Below are 21,530 nucleotides of genomic sequence, written 5' to 3'. Positions count from 1 at the left end.
ACCTTTTTATTCTACAGAAGGCACATGTAGCCTCCCACCCAAATTTAAACCAAAGTTGTCCCTGGCCACATCCACACCAGGCCTCTATTACACTTTGGACAATCATGGCTTCTCTCACAGAATCCTGGGAAGTGTAGTTAGTGAAGGGTGCTGAGAGTTGCTAGGAGACACCCTGTTCCCCTCACAGACCTTCAATCAGAGTGGCTGAGCATTAAACCATTGTCTCAGTGGAATAGGAGTCTCCTCTCAGCACCCTTCACAAACTACACTTCCCAGGATTCTTTGAGGGAAGCCATTACTGTCTCAGGTGAAATCAAAGTCTGGTGTGGGTGTGGTCCCCTGATTAGCCAAGCCAAGCAGCTGGGAGTCTGGCTTTTAGAACACTGACAGTTGGTTCTTACTGAGCATGCCCCACGTTATCATTAGGTTCAAGCCAAAATTTCTTAAATTAATTAAAAATCAGCCAGGCATTTTTTAAACTTTTCAACTGCAGAAGATGAAGGTCAGAGTATGGGGCAAGGTCAGTATTAGGATTACAAGTACTCTGTAAACATGGCTGATTTTTAATGAATTTCAACAGATTATGAGAACTCAGAGAAAAAAGTCCAAAAGGGCTCTGGGTTTCCCCCCCTCTTTTTAGACTTTGAACTCTCGATTCTCTCTGACTGTTTTGTGTATCACTATGAAAATTGAGAGGGTTGTTAAGCAAGCATTTCTGAGTTCAGGACTGTAAGTTTGGTAAGGTGTTATTTTGAAATGAGCTTATGGGAAGCATCAGAATGGGATGGGGGTATTTTCAATTTAACATTGCGGAATGGGAATAATCCATGCTAGCTATAGTATACAGCCACTCTTGTGGCTGTATAATCCTGCATGTTAGCATTGTGTTTCCATAATAATTTGTGGGGGGAAAACTACTCTGGTGGCCAGCTCAAATGTTCTTAAGACAGGACTGGTCATCATAGACACCTTTTCCTGGATACGGTTCTAGCAGCTTTACTAGCTGCATAACAATATCTTTCTCACATGTTCCTTATGCAGAGGGCAGTCACATGTAAAATAAGAAATGAGGTTGTTGGCAGGCTGGCTCTGAGCCTATAAATCTGAGATACTCTCTACCCCAACATGGCCTATATGATTTTCAGAATGGCTTCAGTTTGGTTCATTTTGCAAAGATGCTGCTTGAGACCTGATGGGAAAATCAGCAGAGAGTTAAGTCTGTTATTTCAACCGAGAGGATGATGCCAGTTGTATGCACAGGACATGACCTCTGGCAATCCAATCAATGCAATCCCAAAAGTCATTGTAAAAATTTGGCCCTCAAAAGAGGATCCCATTGTTCAGAACTTATCAAGCTAGCTAAAAGGTGAATGCCACCACTTGTCTTCACAAAAGAAAAGCCCATCACCCTGACCATATGACTCGTAAGTATGGAAATTAAGGAAGGACACCTACCTGATCCAAACAATTATGTATTTTCCTTTGAGGCTTTTGTCCAGAAAGGTATAAAAACCAGACTCTTAGAGCCATTTTCGGTTTGGGGGTGGTGGTTTTCTGGTTGTCCAGTTCCACTATGAAATCACCTGCTGAATCGCTGTTCTGGTCTCTGGGTCTTGGCCACCCATCCTGCTGAATATAACTGTACCTGAAATCGCCTGCTGAATCACTTAGCTAGCCAGAACCCAGAGATCTTACTCTCTCCTGCTGTTCCTTCACAGTCTCTGGACCCCTGCCTGCTGAAACAGAGGTCCCTGCTTGCTGAAGCTGCTTCAAAAGCTTTTTTCAGGGCTCCACTACTTTTCCTGCTTTGCTCTGGAACTTGCTAGCCAAAGCAGAGATCCAAGAAGCCATTTCAGGACCCCTGCTTGCTGCATCTGCTGTTTCCCTGGGTGACCCAGGAGTCTCAATGCACTCCAGATCGATTTCTAGATGGTCCATCAGGGCTGGGAAAGGTGTATCTCACTCTCTATCCTGTCTTCTGGAGGTCCTTTCCCTACAAATTGTAGCCTCCACATCTGCTCCCTCTGCCAATCTTTGTGTGTGTCTGTCTCAGAAGCCATGCTCTGGTCCTCCCTGCCCAACTGCACATGACTGAGGCCTAGTCTGCAAAGTGAGCCCAGAGAGAAAGAGCAAGTTAGTATACTTTCCTTAGTTGTGCTGAACTCAACTTCCCCCCTTCTCCTCTTGTGCCTTATGTGCTTACTCCTTCGTGCGAGTGAGTGTATGTGAGCTTAATTATGTTTAGGTTTATTTGGTTAATTCCCTCACACATATTGTTACAAAGCTAATCCCCACTGATGTCCATAGATATGTACTGTTACTAAGCTATTCCCCATTGAAGTGTTAAATGTGTATATTTTGGTTCTAGATTCTGTGTGTATATAAATAAGTATTCCCATGTTTAAGATCTGTATAAGTTACTCGGTAAATCTGCCAAGACACATCCCCACTGATGTCCATAGATATGTACTGTTACTAAGCTATTCCCCATTGAAGTGTTAAATGTGTATATTTTGGTTCTAGATTCTGTGTGTATATAAATAAGTATTCCCATGTTTAAGATCTGTATAAGTTACTCGGTAAATCTGCCAAGACACACTATTGCCAATGTCTAAAGATCCTAATTCACAAGACTTGTAGAATGTGTGAATGTGAAACACGTGTCCACAGAGGAATCTTGCTAATAAGGTTGGACTGATAGCCATACCCCACTACCTGTACTGCGCATGATTGCCCACTTCTACATCACCAAAACAGAGGATGAAAGGCTACACTAATTTGTGTAACATTTGCATAAGCTGATTTATATATAAATGCAAATTTAGAAATAATTGCTATGATTTAAATAGAAATAAATCTCATCAGTGGGGAAAATGGTAATGAGGTGACCTGTATACCAGGTGCTAATTGTTGATGGGCTGCTCCAAGGCTCCCACTCCCCCTTATGTTCTCTATCTAATACTGGACTTAGATCAGACACCCTTCAACTAGAAGACTGTCCTCTGTAAAGTAGCACACATGGCCACCCTAAGGGGAGGCACTTCCCAATACTGTACATGTAGTGATTAAAAAACCTATTATCATTGTTCCCTCTAATACTGAATTCACGTGCTTCAGTTCTGACAGGATTGGTGTTAAAACAGGGCCACTGAGAATTATGAGGGAGGCATCAGCATTCCTAGGGATGCCAAAGTATAAAACATTTTAAAAAAACAAAGGGAGAGGAAACAAATACAAATGCGCAACCAAAGAGGACAAAGAATGCATAGTTGGCATCTAGGACCCATGGAATGTTGAATGCCAGTTAGAAAATAGACTGGGGGTGGGGGTGCGGAGAGACACAAAATGAACCGGCCCTGCTTACAACTTAAAAGTATCCAGAAGAGGGCATGGGTACAATCCTGTTAGAAAGCAGGGGAGGCTGCTTTGTTGGGCAAAGTGGGGCAGTGCCCTCCCAAGATCCTTAGTAGCTAATGGACTCATTCCCCTATCAAAAGATCCAGAAGATAAACAGAGAGCCAGGTGGACCTCTGAACGCCTTCCAACAGCCAATCAGAACCATGCATTCTTCCTGTGGGTATCCTCTTTCTGACTATGCTTCCTGCATAATTCTCACTTTCAACAGTAGAGCTAAAAAAATGAGTGTGGCAGCAGCCATTGGTTTTATTTTATGTGCATGAGAAGAACTGACTGAGATGGCTCAGTTTTCTTGGATGAGTAAAACCCTTGTTTTTATTGCGGTGGGTGAGAAAATAGTGGCTACTGAATTTATGCAGCAGCAGCACATCTTTCCATGCAGCAATAAATTGATAGAAACCTTTCCTTCTCCACTTTAGAGGCAGTCCACCTCTGAATATGCTGAAGGAGGCAAACATCAGAAAAGCATTATTGACATTTAACCCTGCTGGTGGGCTTCACCTAGTTTCCATTGTGGGAAGCAAAATGCTGGATTAGATTGGCTTGATCCAGCATGGCAGTAGGGGGATGCTGTGCTCTGGCTACCCCAGAAATAGTTCCCCTCCAACTGGGCCTACCACTGCCACAGGGCCTGTGCACATAACAATAACAATGTTCATTATCACTATTAATATAAATGTACATAGGATTAAACCTTCACTGTTAGGAACTGAGGTTTGCATTTTGAACCAGCTGGTTAAACCTGTTGCAACCCTTGATAATCTTGCCAGTTTATGGCATTCCATTTAGCATAATCCTAACTATGTCACATGCTAATGTGGAGTAATGGTTAATGTTGGACGAGGACCTGAGAGATCAAGGGTTTAAATCACCACTCAGCCATGAAGCTCATTGTAAGTCATTGAGGTAACTGCTATAATTTTATCTTGGTGTGTAATGTATCAAGGTAAGACACTTTTTGGTGCCATGTATTTATTTGCACAATTGTACTGCTTAAGTGTTCACTGTTTTTCTTGCAAGGGAGCATAGGACCTCACAAAGAGCAACCTCATACGCTCCACCTGCATGATCTCATAGGTGCCCCACCAGATCTAGGTTCCCCAGTCTCTACTGTTAGGGAGTGAGGATAAACTGCAGTATTTTATTGCACATCTCACTTGTTTATTCCTGTTATGCAGTTGTTAAAAGTCATAAATAAAAGTACATGAATCCTGCTAGAAAAACAGAGCAAAACTGCAACTATTCCGAACTGTGAAATACTACAGACTGGTACTAATTTAAGGAAGGCTGTCACAAACTATATTATCACTGGTAGAAAGTCATTGTACAGTACAACTTCAGTCAGATCGTAGAGCTGCTCATTATGTATACAACAATATCTTTGCCTCCAAAATATATAAAAATATTTTTAAATGCATTACATCAGTTATGTGATGCACTGTGAACATGTTCACATTATACACATACACACACTAAGGGTGCTTTCACACTGCACTTTATTCCGTTATTCTATTTCTTACCTGGTAATTGGCGAATTACATTTGACCTTTCACACGACGCACAAACTAGCTCCGGAATTCTAGTGGAATATAGTGCAAGTTTAGCACACATTTCCATGACAAATGATACCAGAAATAATCCATTAGCAAGGTTGGGAACCCAGAACGTTTTTCACTAGCTCCAGCCACTCATGTGACAGGCATCCCAGCATGCAGTGCATTCCCACCCTTTAGTTGCACGGGTTTTTGTTTTTGTTTTGCCTGATGAACGTTGTACCAGTATTCTGGCATGGGTGCAGATAGCAGCAGGATTTCCCACACACACCTGTGTCAATGCAACAATTTAAACAGTCAGATCCTAAAGGGAGAGGGCTTGCATGGTGACGGGATAAGATCTTAGACCTCCTACATAGTGGGGAACTACAGTGCACATGTGTATAATGGGTGAGGGATGAAAACAAGATGTTGTTTATTGCAGCTGTGTGAAAGATAGTTGAATGAAATGCCGGTATATCAGTTGAAAAAAGTGCTGTTCCTTAACGCAACAGGTACTGCAGCATGAAAAGGATTTTAGAAATTGGGACAGAAGTGCTATCTTTTTAATCCGTTAAACGAACGCAATCAGCCCCATGTGTGAAAGAAGCCTTTGTATCATCATCATCATCATTATCCACTCTGTTGATACCTATCTAATACCATCCATCTCCAAGAACCAATGGTGTACAGCAGTTGTCTGATATGAACTATAATGCCAAGGCTATTGCCAAATATGAACGGCAAAATCCTCTAAAACAGTGTGAACAGTACATTGGAGACAACCAATTTATTTAGACTACTCATTGTTATTTTAATTGCTTACAAAACACTAACAAGCCCTGATAAGATTTAACCCCAGCTGTGATGCTTTGCAGCTGCACATCATGATGCGGCATTTTCCCACCATGACTCTGCAGCACCATGTCATGAAAGTAATTACAATACAATTTATTTATTTTATTGCAAGCACTAACATTATTCCCAGTACAATATTAAAGAGTGTGAACGGTGCCTATGTTTTTAAAAGCAGATGAACATGAGTCCAGAGCTCAAGCATGAAATAATCATGATAGCATGGATAGGGTGGGGATTTATTTTATTCAGGAGGGCTTTTTAGCTGCTGAGTTTGTCAGGTTTTATTGACTTCTGTTTGATGTATATTCTGTTTCTTTAGTGTTTTATGACTGCTGTTTTAATTTGTTTAATTTGTATTTTTTATTCTATTTATAAGCCACTGTGAGAACCCTCCAGATTAGTCAGCAGGATATTAACTAGTAGAAATAAAAAAGTAAATAATGTTATACTTGCAATGCATTTAGCACAGCAGCCAAGTGAATAATCCTAAAAGCTGAGAACTAGCACTAACTCCAACATGTATATCTTCTGCAATCAATTCTCCTTTTTGAAAATATAAAATGAGTGATAGAAAAGTTGCAGGTATAGTATGACTATCCATTTGTCAGTATATAATATGTAATCAACATTGCTTTGTCAACCTTTTCAGACACAAGAACAAGCTACTTGTAAAAACACTTCTGGAAATCATAACATGGAATGCAATACATAAAAATCTTGTTTGATTAAACAGCAAGCAAGTATATCCAATCTGCCCAGTTGTACCTCCATAAACATTCTTTAAAAATAAAAACCTACAAAATGTACTACTGACACATTTTTTCATGTCTTATAAATCATGATCAGACGATTCAGTGCCATCTACTGTCTTACTAATTCAGCAGGTAAATTGAATTCTTGAGCTTGAGTCACGTTTCTAATATCCTACAGTTCTATCATGTTTTCCTATTTTAGCTACAATTGTCTAATGAGGTAATTTGATACAAATTGAGCAAATAATGCCTGCTGCCATTGGCTAGAACTGGATTTCAATCAGACCAGCAAAGAACACATCATGGCTTCCTCTACAGAACCCTGGAGATTGTTATTTATTTATTTAGTATTTGATTTTTATTTATTTATTTGATTTGTATTCTGCCCTTCCTCCCAGCAAGAGCCCAGGGAAGCAAACAAAAGCACTGAAAACACTTTAAAACATCATAAAACAGACATTAAAATACATTAAAACAAAACAACTTTAAAAACATTTTTTAAAAGATTTGAAGACATTTTTTTTAAAAAGGTTAAAAAACATATTGTTTAAACAAAAAAGATTTTAAAGCATATTAATAAGCAATTCCAACACAGAAGGAAACTGGGATAAGGTCTCAACTTAAAAGGCTTGTTGAAAGACAAAGGTCTTTAATAGGTGCCGAAAAGATAACAGAGATGGTGCCTGCCTAATATGTAAGGGTGGCAAACAAAATCACTAAAAACAGTTTAAAACATCATAAAAACAGACTTTAAAATACATTAAGACAAACATCTTTAAAAACTGTTTTTAAAAAAAGTTTTCAAGACATCTTTTTTTAAAAAGGTTAAAAACATATTGTTTAAAAAGAATTTAATGGTGCTCTTTAATGAAGGCCCTCCAGGAACGACACTTTCCAGAGTTCTTTGAGCCAGGGAAGACGTTCTGAAGGCTGATCTACACTTAGCCCTGTCCATGTGACAAACGACTTTCCCTCTGCGATAAGGCGCTGCTTCTCACATGGAAACTAGTCCCAATGATGAGGGCAAATGCTTGCTATGAATTAGGAGATGAACTGTTACAATCAGATGAAGGATCTGAGAACAGTAAGGAGGAGGAGGGCTGGATGTCAGGTTACCCTCAGAACAGATTAAAGAAGACTCCACCCTGCCAGAAACACTATGCAAAAAGAACTCCAGGAACCACTCTTGCCATCGCATCCATGACCTGAGTGGATCACTTTGCTCTTCTCTGCGAACTCCACTTCCACACCCTTGGCAGAACCCCTGAAGACAGGGTTTTTTAAAGTTTTTAAGCACCAGTAGTTTCTTCAGAGGAGCAGAGCCAGAAGCACTAAACCTGATAGCAGGACTACTTGACCTCTCTGCTAACTTCAGATTTCTGCTCTATGGTTTTGCATCTTTGCCTGAACTCATGCTTGGCCCTCCTTATAGACTTCACCTGTCACTTTCACAAATGTTAATGGGGAATTTTATATATCCATACATGTATGATCATAACTATTAAAAAGGGGTATATGTTTTATAATTATAAAGAATTAAGTATTGAATTGCAGGCCTAGTGGGGCCCTGAGATTCATGCTTATAGAGAAAACAGAATCTTAGCATTTTATTCAGGCTAACAGCAAAAACCTGTTGCGATGGCAACAGGTCACAGTGGTCTCCTGTTTTCCTGCCAAATCGCTGATACTTAACAAGGCTGAAATAACTTTATTGTTTGGAATCAAGAAGCGTCAGGAGCGAGTTGAGCTGTGATTGATGAAATGAGTAGGGATTTCCAATGTTTGATTCTTGAATGCCATCTAAAGGAGAAAAGTTTTATAGAATAATCAAAATGTTTTAATGAAAGAGAAATAGTAATGATTTTAAAACAAATCAGTGTACTAAATTTTTAACTTTATAAGTGTGTTTTCATTAAGAAAAGGGTACATCTGGGGTGGCCTACCTGCCTCTATATATTTTTAGGAGATACCAGTTAACCAGTTATTCAGCTTTTTTCCTTAGTTTGTGTGGTTTCACAATGTAGCTCAGGGGTTTTAAATAAAATCCTCCTTCATGAGCTATGTATTTTATAAGTAAGGGAAAGAGATTTCTGAGAAAATATAAGGACATAAGAACCCCTATGGCAAAGGAATAGAACTGAGGGTGCTCATACATTCCCAAACACCCTGAGTTAGGTTCCCAAACTTAACTCAAGGGAACTTGTCCAAATTTCTCCAGTGTGCCTGAGTCAGCCTGACCCATCTGAAAACAATGGCATACAGATGTACTGAGTATGCCTGAAAATACATTCACAATAAGTAACTGTTCCAACTAGAACCAAAATTCATTAGTCTTGAAGAGACAGTAGGACAATGGTAACATTTATGATACGGACAGAACCTTGGAATCACTACTGGAGTTAGCTAATACTTTCTGATTGGTTTGGAATGATGTTATGTGGGCAAGGACTCATAAGATTGGTCAAATCATTGTCACGTTATACGTGTACTCTATAAAACAGCTTGCACACAGTGCCTCAGTGCAGTCTCTCCTGGATGCTTCTGAGGGGCTGGCCCTGCATATGCTTGTAAAGAATAAAGGCCTACCTTTTTGCTTCATGCCTGTGTCTTCAATTTTATTTAAGGACCCCCAGCAAAAGATCCCAATGGAGAAAAAATTCTCCTTCATTAATTGCTATTGGAATCAGGTCTGGTGCAAGACAGTGCAGTGCCTGTTGTCGGCAGACCACCTTACCACCACCTCCTTTTCTTTAGCATTGGAGGTAGCGGGTGACCCTGCCGGCAGTAGAAGAGCCACACAATCTACCACCTAATCTACCACCTAAGCATGGCTTATGGCAGGGTTGGCTAATCTGGAATCTCTCTAGGTCTTCATAAGCTTCCATGTTAACTTTATTTTTGAGATATGTAAAATTATGAAATGTTATGCAATCTGGTCAAAATAATAATCTTGGTTCTAATTGTACGTGTGACAATGTTTGTGACTTTGTTTGTTATTCAATAAAAAAGTTTTTTTAGGGGGAAAAAGCTCCCATGTGTGTACTCATGCTTTCATCATTCAACTACTAATTTGGGGCCAGTTCATACACAACCAGCAGAATTGTGTGGCAAAGCAGGGTTAGACAGAAGTCAGACTACAGTTCTATATGCTATACACTTGGGTGGTGTAAGAGATTGCTCCCGACTTGTTTATTTTACATTGAAGGACATGCAAGGTATGTGTTTATGGTCCACTCTGTCTTCTCGCAAACGACAAGCTCAGTATCTATGATTAATGTGTAGATTGCTGGTATGTGATGAAATGCCACTCCTACCATCAAATTCAAGAAGGAAGAAAAAAAGTAATTCACTGAGGGTTATCAGTCCATAGCTCTCTCTTCGCTGATGTAGCCCTAAGTGATGTCACAATATAGTGTTGACCTAGGACCTAGAGATGCAACATAGCAGAGGCACACTGAATATGTTTTACATAACAAATGATGACCAAACCACTTTAATTAGAACAAACATGTTAAGCATGAGAAAAGGCCAACATAAATCTATCTCTTCAGCAGCCTCTGGGACGAGCAGCCTTTCCCAACCTTTGGGTCCCCAGATGGACTACAGTCCCCATCATTCCTTATCACTGGCTATGCTGGTTGGGCCTGATGGGAGTTGTAGTCCAACAACATCTGGAGACACAAAGGTTGGGAAAGGCTGCGGAGCTCCTGAGCTGCGTATAAAACCTGTACTAAAATTGTTCCAGACTCTGGAACACAAACTAAGCATGGATTCCCTTAACCCCTCCTTTCTTCCCAATAAACAAAACCTCCCATTGGTCTAATACTAATTCAACAGATCTACCAAAACTGGACTTTGCACATAGCTGAGATCTTTCCCAACCAGTGTGCCTCCAGATGTTGTTGGACCACAACTCCCATCAGCCTCAGCCAGCATTGCCAATAACCGAGGCTGATGGGAGTTGTGGTCCAACAACATCTGGAGGCACACCGGTTGGGAAAGCCTGGCTGAGAAGGAAGAGTGTCTTTCAGGTACTTCTCTAGGATATAAGAAGTTGAGTTGGGACTGTCGCACATCTATACACACACACACATGGTATATTTAGGATGGAACAATATTTTCTGCCTTACTTGGGAACTGAGTCTGATAATATTACTAGCAGCAACATAAAAGTAAAATTCTGAAATTTTAGTATTTGGGAAGTAAATTATTATGATACAACAAAATGTGTTTTTGTTCATTTATGAATCTCCATAGGAACAACCCTGTAGTGTGTAGTCCATAATGATTTCATGTATTTTTTCAAAAAAGCTTAAGACAGATAAAAAACAGCAAGCCATACTTGAAAAAAGAAAAAAGAATTAAATTCCTTAGTTTTACATGAACCCCTTTGTCTTTTAAATAGAAAACAAGTGTAAAATATTGAACTGAGTATATGAAGTTTTTTAAAAAAAACAAAGAAATGACAGAATACACGACAAATCTCTTGGAGTGGCTTTTAAATCTATGAATAACCCATGTATTTCAGTACAGCTTACATGCTAGCTTAATTCGTAGTGTGCTCCTAACCTCCATTTTGCACTGGTAGGTTTAACATTTTCAAATATCTAAGTGCCAGTAGATATAATATCATGTTCCCCAAAGACTGCTGCATAAGATACCAAATTGATACCAGGCTATATCAGTGGTCTGATTGTGCTCCTCAGTGCAATGAACACTGAAACTGTTGGCTCCACAGTTGTCCCCTAAGGGCATTTAGATAGCTAGAGCTTTGGTATTGCAGCAACAGATAAGGAATTTGTTACCTGAAAACAAAAGCTGTAACAATGAATGCTTCTGTTATGTGCTACAGTTGTTAGCAATCAACAGGAAAAGGGGGGGGCAGGAGACAGAAAAACTGGACAGGGAGCACATCTGGGAAAACAAATCTTCGAAGTCTTGTCTGAGCAGCTTTAACCTGAAATACTGTTCAGTAGGAAGTGATTCTTTAAACATTGAAATGTGCAGGCAGAAGGTCAGAAAGCAAGTGTTGTGCTTGTATGTAGCAATTCAGTAACTAAGAAAAGAACACCCCAACACCGGTAGTGGCTTCATTTGCTATAGTGTCAGCACAGAGGCCTAATTCTTTAATCCATTAAAATATTTTGCAGTTACCAGCAGGTTTTCTTCCCTCTTGCTGATAGGTAATGAGTTCACCTGCATCATCTCTGCTGGCATTGAGTCTTTCATCCGGTCCAGAACATTTTGGTCTGTAGAGGATTCAAACAACTACTGATATTTAATGTTTTTTTTAACCATCACTACAACAATGGCTTAAACAAGTAACATTAAAAAGAGTTTATGTCTGGTTTTAGCACATGTGGCGGTACATCCAGAAGAACCAGGGCTGCAACAAGTGGGGACCTGAACAAAAGTTTGCACCGTGTACTGCTCCTGTTCACCATTCCAGAAAGTCAGCCATGCTCTCCTCCTCCACAATGATCCATTATATTCACCATCCTACCAGATTTTTTTTCCATTTCACCCTGCAACAGTCAGCATTCCATGGTCAGTGAACAGGCTCAGTCCTCTTGGGGCTGTTTGGGTGTGTGTCCCCCAGTCCCTCCTCCTTTTTATACTTTTGCAAACACTGGTGTTCCCAGTCTGGAAGAAGAGAGGAACAGAGTAGGAATTCCATCTTCTCTTTTGTCATGCATGAACATTTCAACACATTTAAGGAGCAGTGGCACTACCATTCCCTTCCTCTTCCTTTTGTATTAAACACACCTGGACAAGCTCTATTTCAGGGTTGGAAAGAGGATTCAACTTACCAAATGGATAATTGGTTTAGAAAGTCTTTTTTTTTTGTAGCCATTTCTGAAAAGATAACCCACCACTTGTGAGTGATGAGAGAAGCTGATCCAGTGGAGTTTTCTGAAGTGTGGTGGCCTTTTTAACTTATATAATAGAAAGGAAACATGACTTTATTTGGCACTCCTGATGTTGAATTTTAGGTGAATTTCTCAGATTTCTTGATATACCATAAATGCAGTAATTATAATTACCTACTCCTTGGATGAATTATTAAGATGTAGCATCCCCCAAACCTGTTTTTATCTGATTATTGTAGTGTAAATTTTTGTATTATGTGTAATGTGAGAAATCAAAATTATAAATTTAAAACACACAAAGAAAAGCCCTTTTTATTGCTCATAGCATCCTGCACCAGCCTCAGTGAATTCTTGATAACCTGCCCTTTCTTCAATTTCTTATTTTCAGCTCATCACTAAGCTTTTTGGGCAGCTAAATTCATTTTTATTTTTAGAGGACTCTTTTTTATTTTTCACTGGAATTGTTTGTGACTGTACCTTTAGTAATTCCTCCTTCAGAAGCTTCCACCTGTCTTGAGCTCCTTTACCCATTAGTGTATCTAATCATGGACTCCTACTTACAATTTATTTGAACTTATTATTAACATCATCTTTTCTTGAAATCTAAGGGACACATTTGACTATGCTCAGCTTTAGCTTTCTGTGAGATCCAGATTTCCAGCATTACATGATCACTTTGCCCCAAAGCTCTTGCTACTTTAATCTCATCTACAAACTCTTCCCTATAGGTTAGGATGAAGGCAAAGACCGCTAATCCCGTCATTCTTTCCTCCGCCTTCTGAAAACAGAAGTTGTCACCATGGCATGTCAGAAATTTGTTGGAAATTGTATACTTAAATGAATTTATCTTCGAGCAGGTATCAGAGGAAATGAAGTGCCTGTTACCACACCTCCACAGAGTCTCTGCTGTCCACATTCTTATTTCTTGTTTACATCTTAGCTTCTGTGTCTGCTGATGAAGTGGCCTTTTGCAGTGCTGTTTTTGGTACAAAATGAGGTGCTGGTACTTAAAAGTGTCATGGGTGCCAGCACAAAATGGCTGCCACAGGCAGCAAATAAAATGTGTCAATATTCTCTACCAGGGACTACAGTCACAAAAAAAGCACTAGGCCTTTGCTTTTCCCATGTAGCTGGCAGGCAGTTTTTCATTCAAGCAGCTTACAGGGCCAGACCTATTTGTCACATTCCTTCAGACAACAACTACACTAACTACTAGGCCAGGGATCACCAAGCTTTCTGGACCTATGAGCAGATTTGCAAACCAGAGAAACTGTTGTGGCCTCCACACACACACTGCAACCAATTCTATTAGCTACAATAGAATGCTTCTTTGAAACCTCATTTTATTCACCTTTTGGGCACCAGGAAGGGCCACTGTGGGCACATATGTGCCTGTGGGTGCCATATTAGTGACTCCTGCACTTGGCCATATTGATATTATCTCAGATATTACATTTTTCTCCTCCCTCCAATTACCTTTGTAAAGAACAGCCTTTGAATGAAGTTTCCCAAAAAATCTACTATCTTTAGTACTTTCAGAGTCTAAAATGCAGTGTTAATTTATTACCCTTTGAATATTATATTGATTCTGCATTACATTCAGACTATATTTGTTTAAATATTCTTATTTTTAAACTGTCTCTAGCTGCTTTGCAAATATTCCTTATGCAAAGTCACCCACCCCTCACTTCATTCATTTATCAAGAATAGATGTGTATTTTGTAATATAAAGAAAAGGCTATTTTATAACTATTATGCAGATGCTTTTTAATGCTAGTCCATTAATCTTAATTTAAGTATTTAAACAGCTGTTTGAAAATATTCCGTTTTGGTTGCAATCCTAAATTTGCTGCTGAGTTAATCCACTCAATCAATATGAGTGAACCATCATGGCCACAATCCAACATGGACATGGTACTCAATGGGTTTAAGCATACTTCTCTCTGTGCTGGATTGTGGCCTTTGCTTTTAACTACTTAATTATAACCCATAAGTCTCAGTAGAGGTGGGGAGATTGAACAAAAGTGCAGACCTCTCTTTGCCAGAAGGAAATATAAACACACATTCTTAAGTGATTTATGCAATACATAAGTTAGAAACAGAGCTTGGAAAAGTTACTTTTTTGAACTACAGCTCCCATCAGCCTAATCCAGTGGCCATGTTGCCTAGGGCTGATGGGAGTTGCAGTTCAAAAAAGTAACTTTTCCAAGCTCTGGTTAGAAATATGGAGTAAGAAATTCCCAACCATCTTAGACCTGGTACGGACTGAGATATGCCCTTATCACATCTACAATTGCAGTTTTCTTTACATATGAAATAGGTGGTATGAAATTGCTATGGATGGACACAATAGGTCTTGTACATCACTGTGTGATAGAACCAGAATTTACACCTGCAGAAAATAAAGTTGCTGATAATTGATAGAGTTGGCCAGATCTTCTCATGCTCTTAAGAGCAACTTGATAAGCATAAATCAGCAGGCTGCAGATTACACTGTGTTATTGGGGTGAATTGAAAGTAGGCAATCTTACCAGAAAAAAAATCGCTGTAGGTATCAATCTCACTTTTGAGATTCAATGCCTTCACTTTCGGCATTTCTGTGAATCATAGAATAGTAGAATTGGAAGGGGCCTACAAGGCCATCAAGTAAACCCAAAATATGGCTGTCTAGCTGCCTCTTCAGTGGAGATCCCACCACCTACCTAGGTAATTGGTTCCATTGTTTGCACCACTCTGTTTGATAGATACTGTTTTCTATGGCATTTATCTTAACAAAATCTACAATCCTAATCAAGTCAGTGGGTTTTTGATATGATTCATTTTCCAGTTTCTTAATAATTATTTTTTTATAAAGTAATATAGCGATCATCACTATTCTCTCTTTTTTTCAGGGGCCTTACTATCTTTGAAGTAGATGTAAACTTTATTCCCCATGTTAACTGTGCTTATTCTAGACCAAGTCCCCTTTCTAGACACGAGGAAGATCAGCCCTGCTTTACTGAACACCACTTTTTCAGATAAAGGCATCGAAGCTTCATCTTCACAGCTTGTCTCCCATACTACAGCTATCAAGTTTTTTTTCCAAATGAAAACAGACAACCCATACAGGTAGACATGCTTTTGCAATGCTTACTACTCACATCTCAACATGCCCCGCTGAGATGCCTGTAGTCCTAGATGGAACAACAACCAAATGAAGAAAAAAGGTGTCAGCCTAACATGTATACAAGAATAAATCTTAGATAAAGCCTATTTCTCTGGAAACAGTAATAACTCAAGAAGCGTTGCAGAAACATTCCTGTTGTTCCTTTTAAAGTCAGACAGGAAAATAGCATTTCCAAAATTATTTTGCCTTAAATAACAAAAAATATTTGATTGGCCAGTGGATTTAAGAATGAGATTCAATGCAATGAACTTAAGTGTCAGCCCAAGAGGATGAAACCCTTAGGCCAGCACTGAAACCCAGTTCTGGTACATGCATGAGATTTGGAGTAGTTTTGCAACTCTGAGTGATTTCCTGCTCTCCCTCTTTATTCCTTTCTTCATCTACCCCCTCCCCCTTTTAAATTACATAACCAATGACAGCACAAGCATTTGGAAAATTAAGTTAAGAGGATAAAATAAGTTATTTGGAGGTGTGACTGAATTATTACTTTATAAAATTTAAGTTGATACATGGTGCAACTTTGTCACACATATATTTTATAGAAAAGACTAGCAGGACCACCACTGGCTCCTTATGCTGGGTTCTAAAATTTTTTTTATAGCAGCAGCCCTGTCTTCCTAGTTATTGATCTCAGAGCATTGGGTGGGGATATGATACGCATGTTTTGGTAATCACCAACTCCATGAAATATTATATAACGTGCATCAATATAGTGTTAAGACATGTAGTGTCTTTATAGTTCAAGCAGCGAAGTGCCAAATGCATGTGTTATTGTTAATTTATACATAACAATATTAACTGGTTTTCTTTCGGTCTATTTGGCCTTTTTATTGTAGATATTCAGGGATAAATTCTTCTAGGTCCTGGTTCAAAAACAAGATGGATCCTAAACAAAATGCATTTGGCATTGCTACAAAGGTGCTTCCCATGCCCATTATTTGTACTCTGCTGAATATAGAAAACAGACACTCACCAAACAGAAGACTATAGAGAATGGTAGGTTTTTGACATACAAGGACAGGGTCTGCATGTGAAATAGGGATGCATACATGGAACCACCTTTGCAACTGAGGTAAAACACTTGCACCTGCAGGAACTCTGTGGACAAAACATAGAGCTCCCATGCATAAAAGGAACCCTCTTTATGGCAGAGAGAGACTTATCCGCCCTCCTCGAATACAAGGAAAAACTCAGCACACACCAATTTTCATTTTTTGTAGAGACATATTTCTATAACTTATCAAAAATTAAAGCTTAAGAAAAATTCACATGAGGATATCAGCCAGATATCCAGATCAGAGGATATTAGGACCCCAGAAGAACAAAGCCATAAACTGTTATTGGATTTATAATAGAAAATTATCGTTGCCATACTTGCATTCTGGCATTGGCAAATGGCCAATCCAGTAAAACCAGTATAAATATAATCATCTCAAAGTGGAATGGTTTATATACTGCTCTTAATTTGAAAAGGAATATGTCTCAGTTAAGCCCGAGGTTTTCCTGAAGAGCTCTCTCTGGACATTTCATAGCTCTTCCAAGGAACTCATATTAAACATTTTATGTAGGTGAACATTTCATTACTGGGTTTCTTTTATTCTCCGAGAATGCTTGGCTAATAAAATGTGAGAGAACCTGTGCAAAGCTCTCTGCAACAGGGATAATCCAAGTCAGGAATGTTCAAACTGTATTCTGAGGAACCCTAAGCTTCATTCAGGGATTGAATGAAAAGATGAGTAAAGGTAGAAAAGCTTATCTGAAATGAATCTAGACCATCACTACTGATTTTATGCTGAATTTTGCAGCTGCACATTGATATTTAAAATCTACTGATATGGCCATAAACCTGCGTGAACACTCTAGAACATGCCCCAAATCCTTCAAAATGAACAACAGATCCATGACAAAAACCCAGGAGTTCGACAGCCATGTTAAAAGTGTCCCTCTAGACAAAAAATTTGAAAATTTGTGCTCTAGGCAATCCCCATCCCATTACCCAAAAGATCCTTGGATGGCAGGGTCAACATGAATCATTCCTATCACTCATTCAGTAGAAGCAATAGCAACGCTGCCTTCAGGGATTATTATGTTCTTCAATGTGCATGCATTATTAAACGTTTTATTATTAACAAAGACAGAAATTGTAATGGGTACTTTTTAATCCAACAATATTCCAACCAGAACAAGGTACATAGAGGTAAAAGCCAACCTGTATCCATAAAGGGAGAGCATAGCTTTCTCTGTTGCGTGTCCAGCTAAAATAAAATTCGAAGGCATTAAGTGTGGTAGCCATACCACATTTCCTTTCTTATGGTGTGTGGGGTTTTTTTTAAACCATGCAAGGAGCACATGGAATACACATTAAGTAAAAAAAGAGAACAGCAATTGGAAGATTACAGCAACAGTATTCAAAGGATTCAGCTCTGTTGTTTTACATATTCTTGTCTTCAGGCACATTGGTCCTACTTATGACTGTGTTTTCTGGATAGTTTTGATCACTTATAAACAAATGACCGAGAATGACCTCCTATAGGCCTGTAAGGGTTCTATTTTTCTATCTCCCCACTTATGTTCCTAAAAATCATCCAGGAGTGACAAAGAAATCAATCTCTTATTTTCCTGTATGTCTCTCATTTGAACATAGAAATTCCACTGAGTAGTTTGGGTCCTTTGTGTTATTTATTGGTCGTGACAGACAGCAACACTCCTCTCAGATTTAGCATCATTATGCCTCAATTATCAAATAATTCCTTATAGAATGACTCTTGCCTGTCTAGAATATTTCCCTCTAAAGGCAACCAGTTTAAAGCACTTCCCAATTAACAAGAACAGGGAGATGTCTCTGTGCATATCTGGGCAGCACAATTCCACTCATCTTCCAGATCTGCAGCATTAAGAACAAGGCTGTTGTGATCAGACATTTAATATCTGCATGTTTTGATTAACATATACTTTGCTAAAGATTCTACCAGTACTGAATAAAGCAGTCAAAGGCACTGGGCAGACAGTTTAACTCTCAATAAGGCTGAAACAATCCACTAACATGCTCCTAAAACCTCATACCTATTAGTAGAGTTTGAAATAAAATGTTTGCTTTGAATGGGGATTTCTATTAGATTCAAACACACTATAAATTCTTCCAATTTATTTATTTTTAAACATTCCTAAACTGCCCTTCATCCTAATGGATGGGGAACCCCAGCCCTCTAGATGTTATTGGACTACAACTCGCATCAGACCCAGCTAGCATGGGAATTGTAGTCAAACAATATCAAAATGCATCAGGTTCTCCATCCATGTATTAACAGATTTCAGACTGTATACAAAAATGAAAATACAATATAAAGCACCACATCACTTCTCACATCCTTCATAACACAAACCTTCCTGACATGCTCCCTTGGCTCAATAATAAGACTTGAAACTTCCTCTCCGAATTCATACTGTCCATAGGCAGAGAATATTTGTTAATATTTGTTAGTATATTAACAATATTTGTTAATATACAGTAATGAATACCCCCATCTTTGAGCAGTCTCATGTGCAGACTGCTGCATTTTGGAGTTGAATAAGGATTTTTTTTCTGCCAGTACAGATTAAGAGGTTTTCTACTTATCCCTGAGGCATCTCAACCATATAGAATGCTGTACCAAATCATTCCCCTACTGTTGCTTACCTCACCGAAGATCTGCATTGTTTCTTCAAGCTATAATTTGGATTACAATTGGAGGAAGATCTAATGGAAGTCCCTATCTAATGTTGGGCTTTGCCCTGCCCCCAGTCCTTTCTATCCTCAACTGAAAGTGTGTTCCCCTTGATACTGGTGGCTTTTGAGTCTTCACTACTAAAACAATAGTCCCTGTGAGACCATATTAACAATCCAATTCTTACTTTCAAGATGATGAAAGGAACTATGGACAGGTTCCACAGGTCTTTTTCACTGCCATAAGGGTTTTTTCACAATCAAGCAGTATATAATTTTTGTTAAATAAATAAAATAAAAAATATGGTCAGCAGTTTTTCTACTATGACCCCAAGATCTTTTTCCTGGAATTTCTTAGTCAATTTAGCCCTTGTTGGTCTGAATGCACACATAAAATTCAAGCACCAATAACAACACACCATATTATTTGATTCCCTATCTGCTCCTGTCTGTTACAAGAACTATTTATCCCGAATGTGTGCCATATGGGGGGGGGGCGGCGGGGGGGCTGGAGAAGGGAATTACATGGGAAAGTGGTACAGAGAGGAAATTGTAAATTGTACCTTTACCCCACCCATAAGGATGCTAAAAAAGACTATTATGTAAACCTTAATTCAGTGGTTCTCAAACTTTTTTGGTTCGCAGCGCACTGTAAAACATATAAAATTTTTCTGGCGCACTTTGTGTATAAAATTAAAAATATATTAATATATAAAATAAAATGTATATTTTGCCCTTCTTGATCCACTGCAATAGGAATGCAAATCTACAAATTAAATAAAACTTCCAAAAATAATCAAGTCAGATTTCAGATGGTAAACTGGGGAAGCTGGAGGGTATTTTCAAGTGGCTAAATATTAGAAAACATCTTTTAAACGTTCACATGTAATTGCTACTATAGCATGACTCTTCTTCAGCAGCAAAGTAATTTTTGATCATTACACTTTATGTAACAATACCACAAATATACAAAATATGCTTTGCATATGACTGCAGAAACAGCAGCTCTCTAGAGTCAAGCACATAGTGCAATATAATAATAATGAGTCTACTTCAACAAAGTAGGATTTTAATAAGACTTTAATAATACTGGTAGCAAGCCAAATTTCATAATGTCTTAATAATAGACAATGGTTTCAACATATAAAATAAGAGCCCAGCAAAACATCACAATATTTAAAAAACATGTTTTGGGATCTGAAACATTTTCTAAATACACACAATTAGGCATATTTAATTTTTAAAAAAATCAGATTGAAGGGGAGATCCTGAAAGCTTCTGATAGCATTAGCAAGTGTTTCTGAAACCAATGGCATACAGCCAGTTTTTAACAACTAAAAGCAAGCTAAAACTGTAATTATGACATTTGGCATGTACAATCTTAGCACGGACTGAATCTCCTCATTTCCCTTAGAGGAAAAGTAGTGATTAAGTTACCTTAGAGGCTGGTTCCAGAATTGTAATGTGCTGGATTGTCTAGCAGAGATTTAAACCAATAAATGAGTTTCCTTTTAGACATTAAAATCAGTTCCAAACAGGGTCCCATAGGTGAACGCCTAATGATTTATTCACTTATCCTCTGCTAAATGGAAGGTATCTTGGGGAAAAGGAATTAAAGCTACTCTAAAACTACATCCAATACAAAACATTCTTCAAATATAATTGAACACATGCTCACAAGCTACACTGCAACAGGAGAAGCAATTAAAGAGATGAAAATCTGGTAAAATATTGAGGTGTAATGTACCAGTATGGATTTCACACAACTCAATATTTTGACAGTTATATAAATATCTAGCCATATTGCTTGACAGGCAACATTTTCACTAGTTTGAGCTTTATGTATACCTGCTAGTAGTAGTAGATGCATCCCCTACATTTATATGTCATCATATAATCAGTCCACCAGTTTTCCTGATAGCGCCAATAGTCACAGGTTATTGGATCTAACTTTGGTTCTCTTCATTTGGACAGTGAAGACAAAAGTACAGGATACGATAGTTCATACACAAGTCCAGATCTCACCTATAGGTTCCATTTAGAGAAGATTTAGAAAACTACAGGAAGTAAAAACTTAAAACATACAGCAACGAAAAGAAACATTCTCTGGGTCTGACATATACTTTAGATGTCTACTTAAACTGTAGTGGGATATTAAAAAGTTATGCCTAACTTCAAGATGAAAGGCATTAGCAGCTTCTAAGAAAAGGATAATCACAATCTTCTAGAGAT

The 21,530-nt window shown here is 38.6% G+C and overlaps 1 protein-coding gene across 1 annotated transcript in view; it reads right to left on the bottom strand.

Annotated features, from left to right (window-relative positions):
- Nucleotides 1-20,366: 20,366 nt before the first annotated feature.
- The window catches only part of DCTD (dCMP deaminase), a 36,035-nt gene continuing 34,871 nt past the window's right edge, over nucleotides 20,367-21,530 (bottom strand). The window contains exon 7 of the mRNA XM_061583881.1: nucleotides 20,367-21,323. Within this exon, the coding sequence (XP_061439865.1) occupies nucleotides 21,320-21,323 (4 nt within the window). The 3' untranslated portion in view covers nucleotides 20,367-21,319. The remainder of the gene's footprint in view (nucleotides 21,324-21,530) is intronic.

Source organism: Rhineura floridana, chromosome 9 (assembly GCF_030035675.1).
Source record: "Rhineura floridana isolate rRhiFlo1 chromosome 9, rRhiFlo1.hap2, whole genome shotgun sequence".
NCBI classification, from domain to species: domain Eukaryota; kingdom Metazoa; phylum Chordata; class Lepidosauria; order Squamata; family Rhineuridae; genus Rhineura; species Rhineura floridana.
This window is presented reverse-complemented; position numbering and strand designations above follow the sequence as displayed.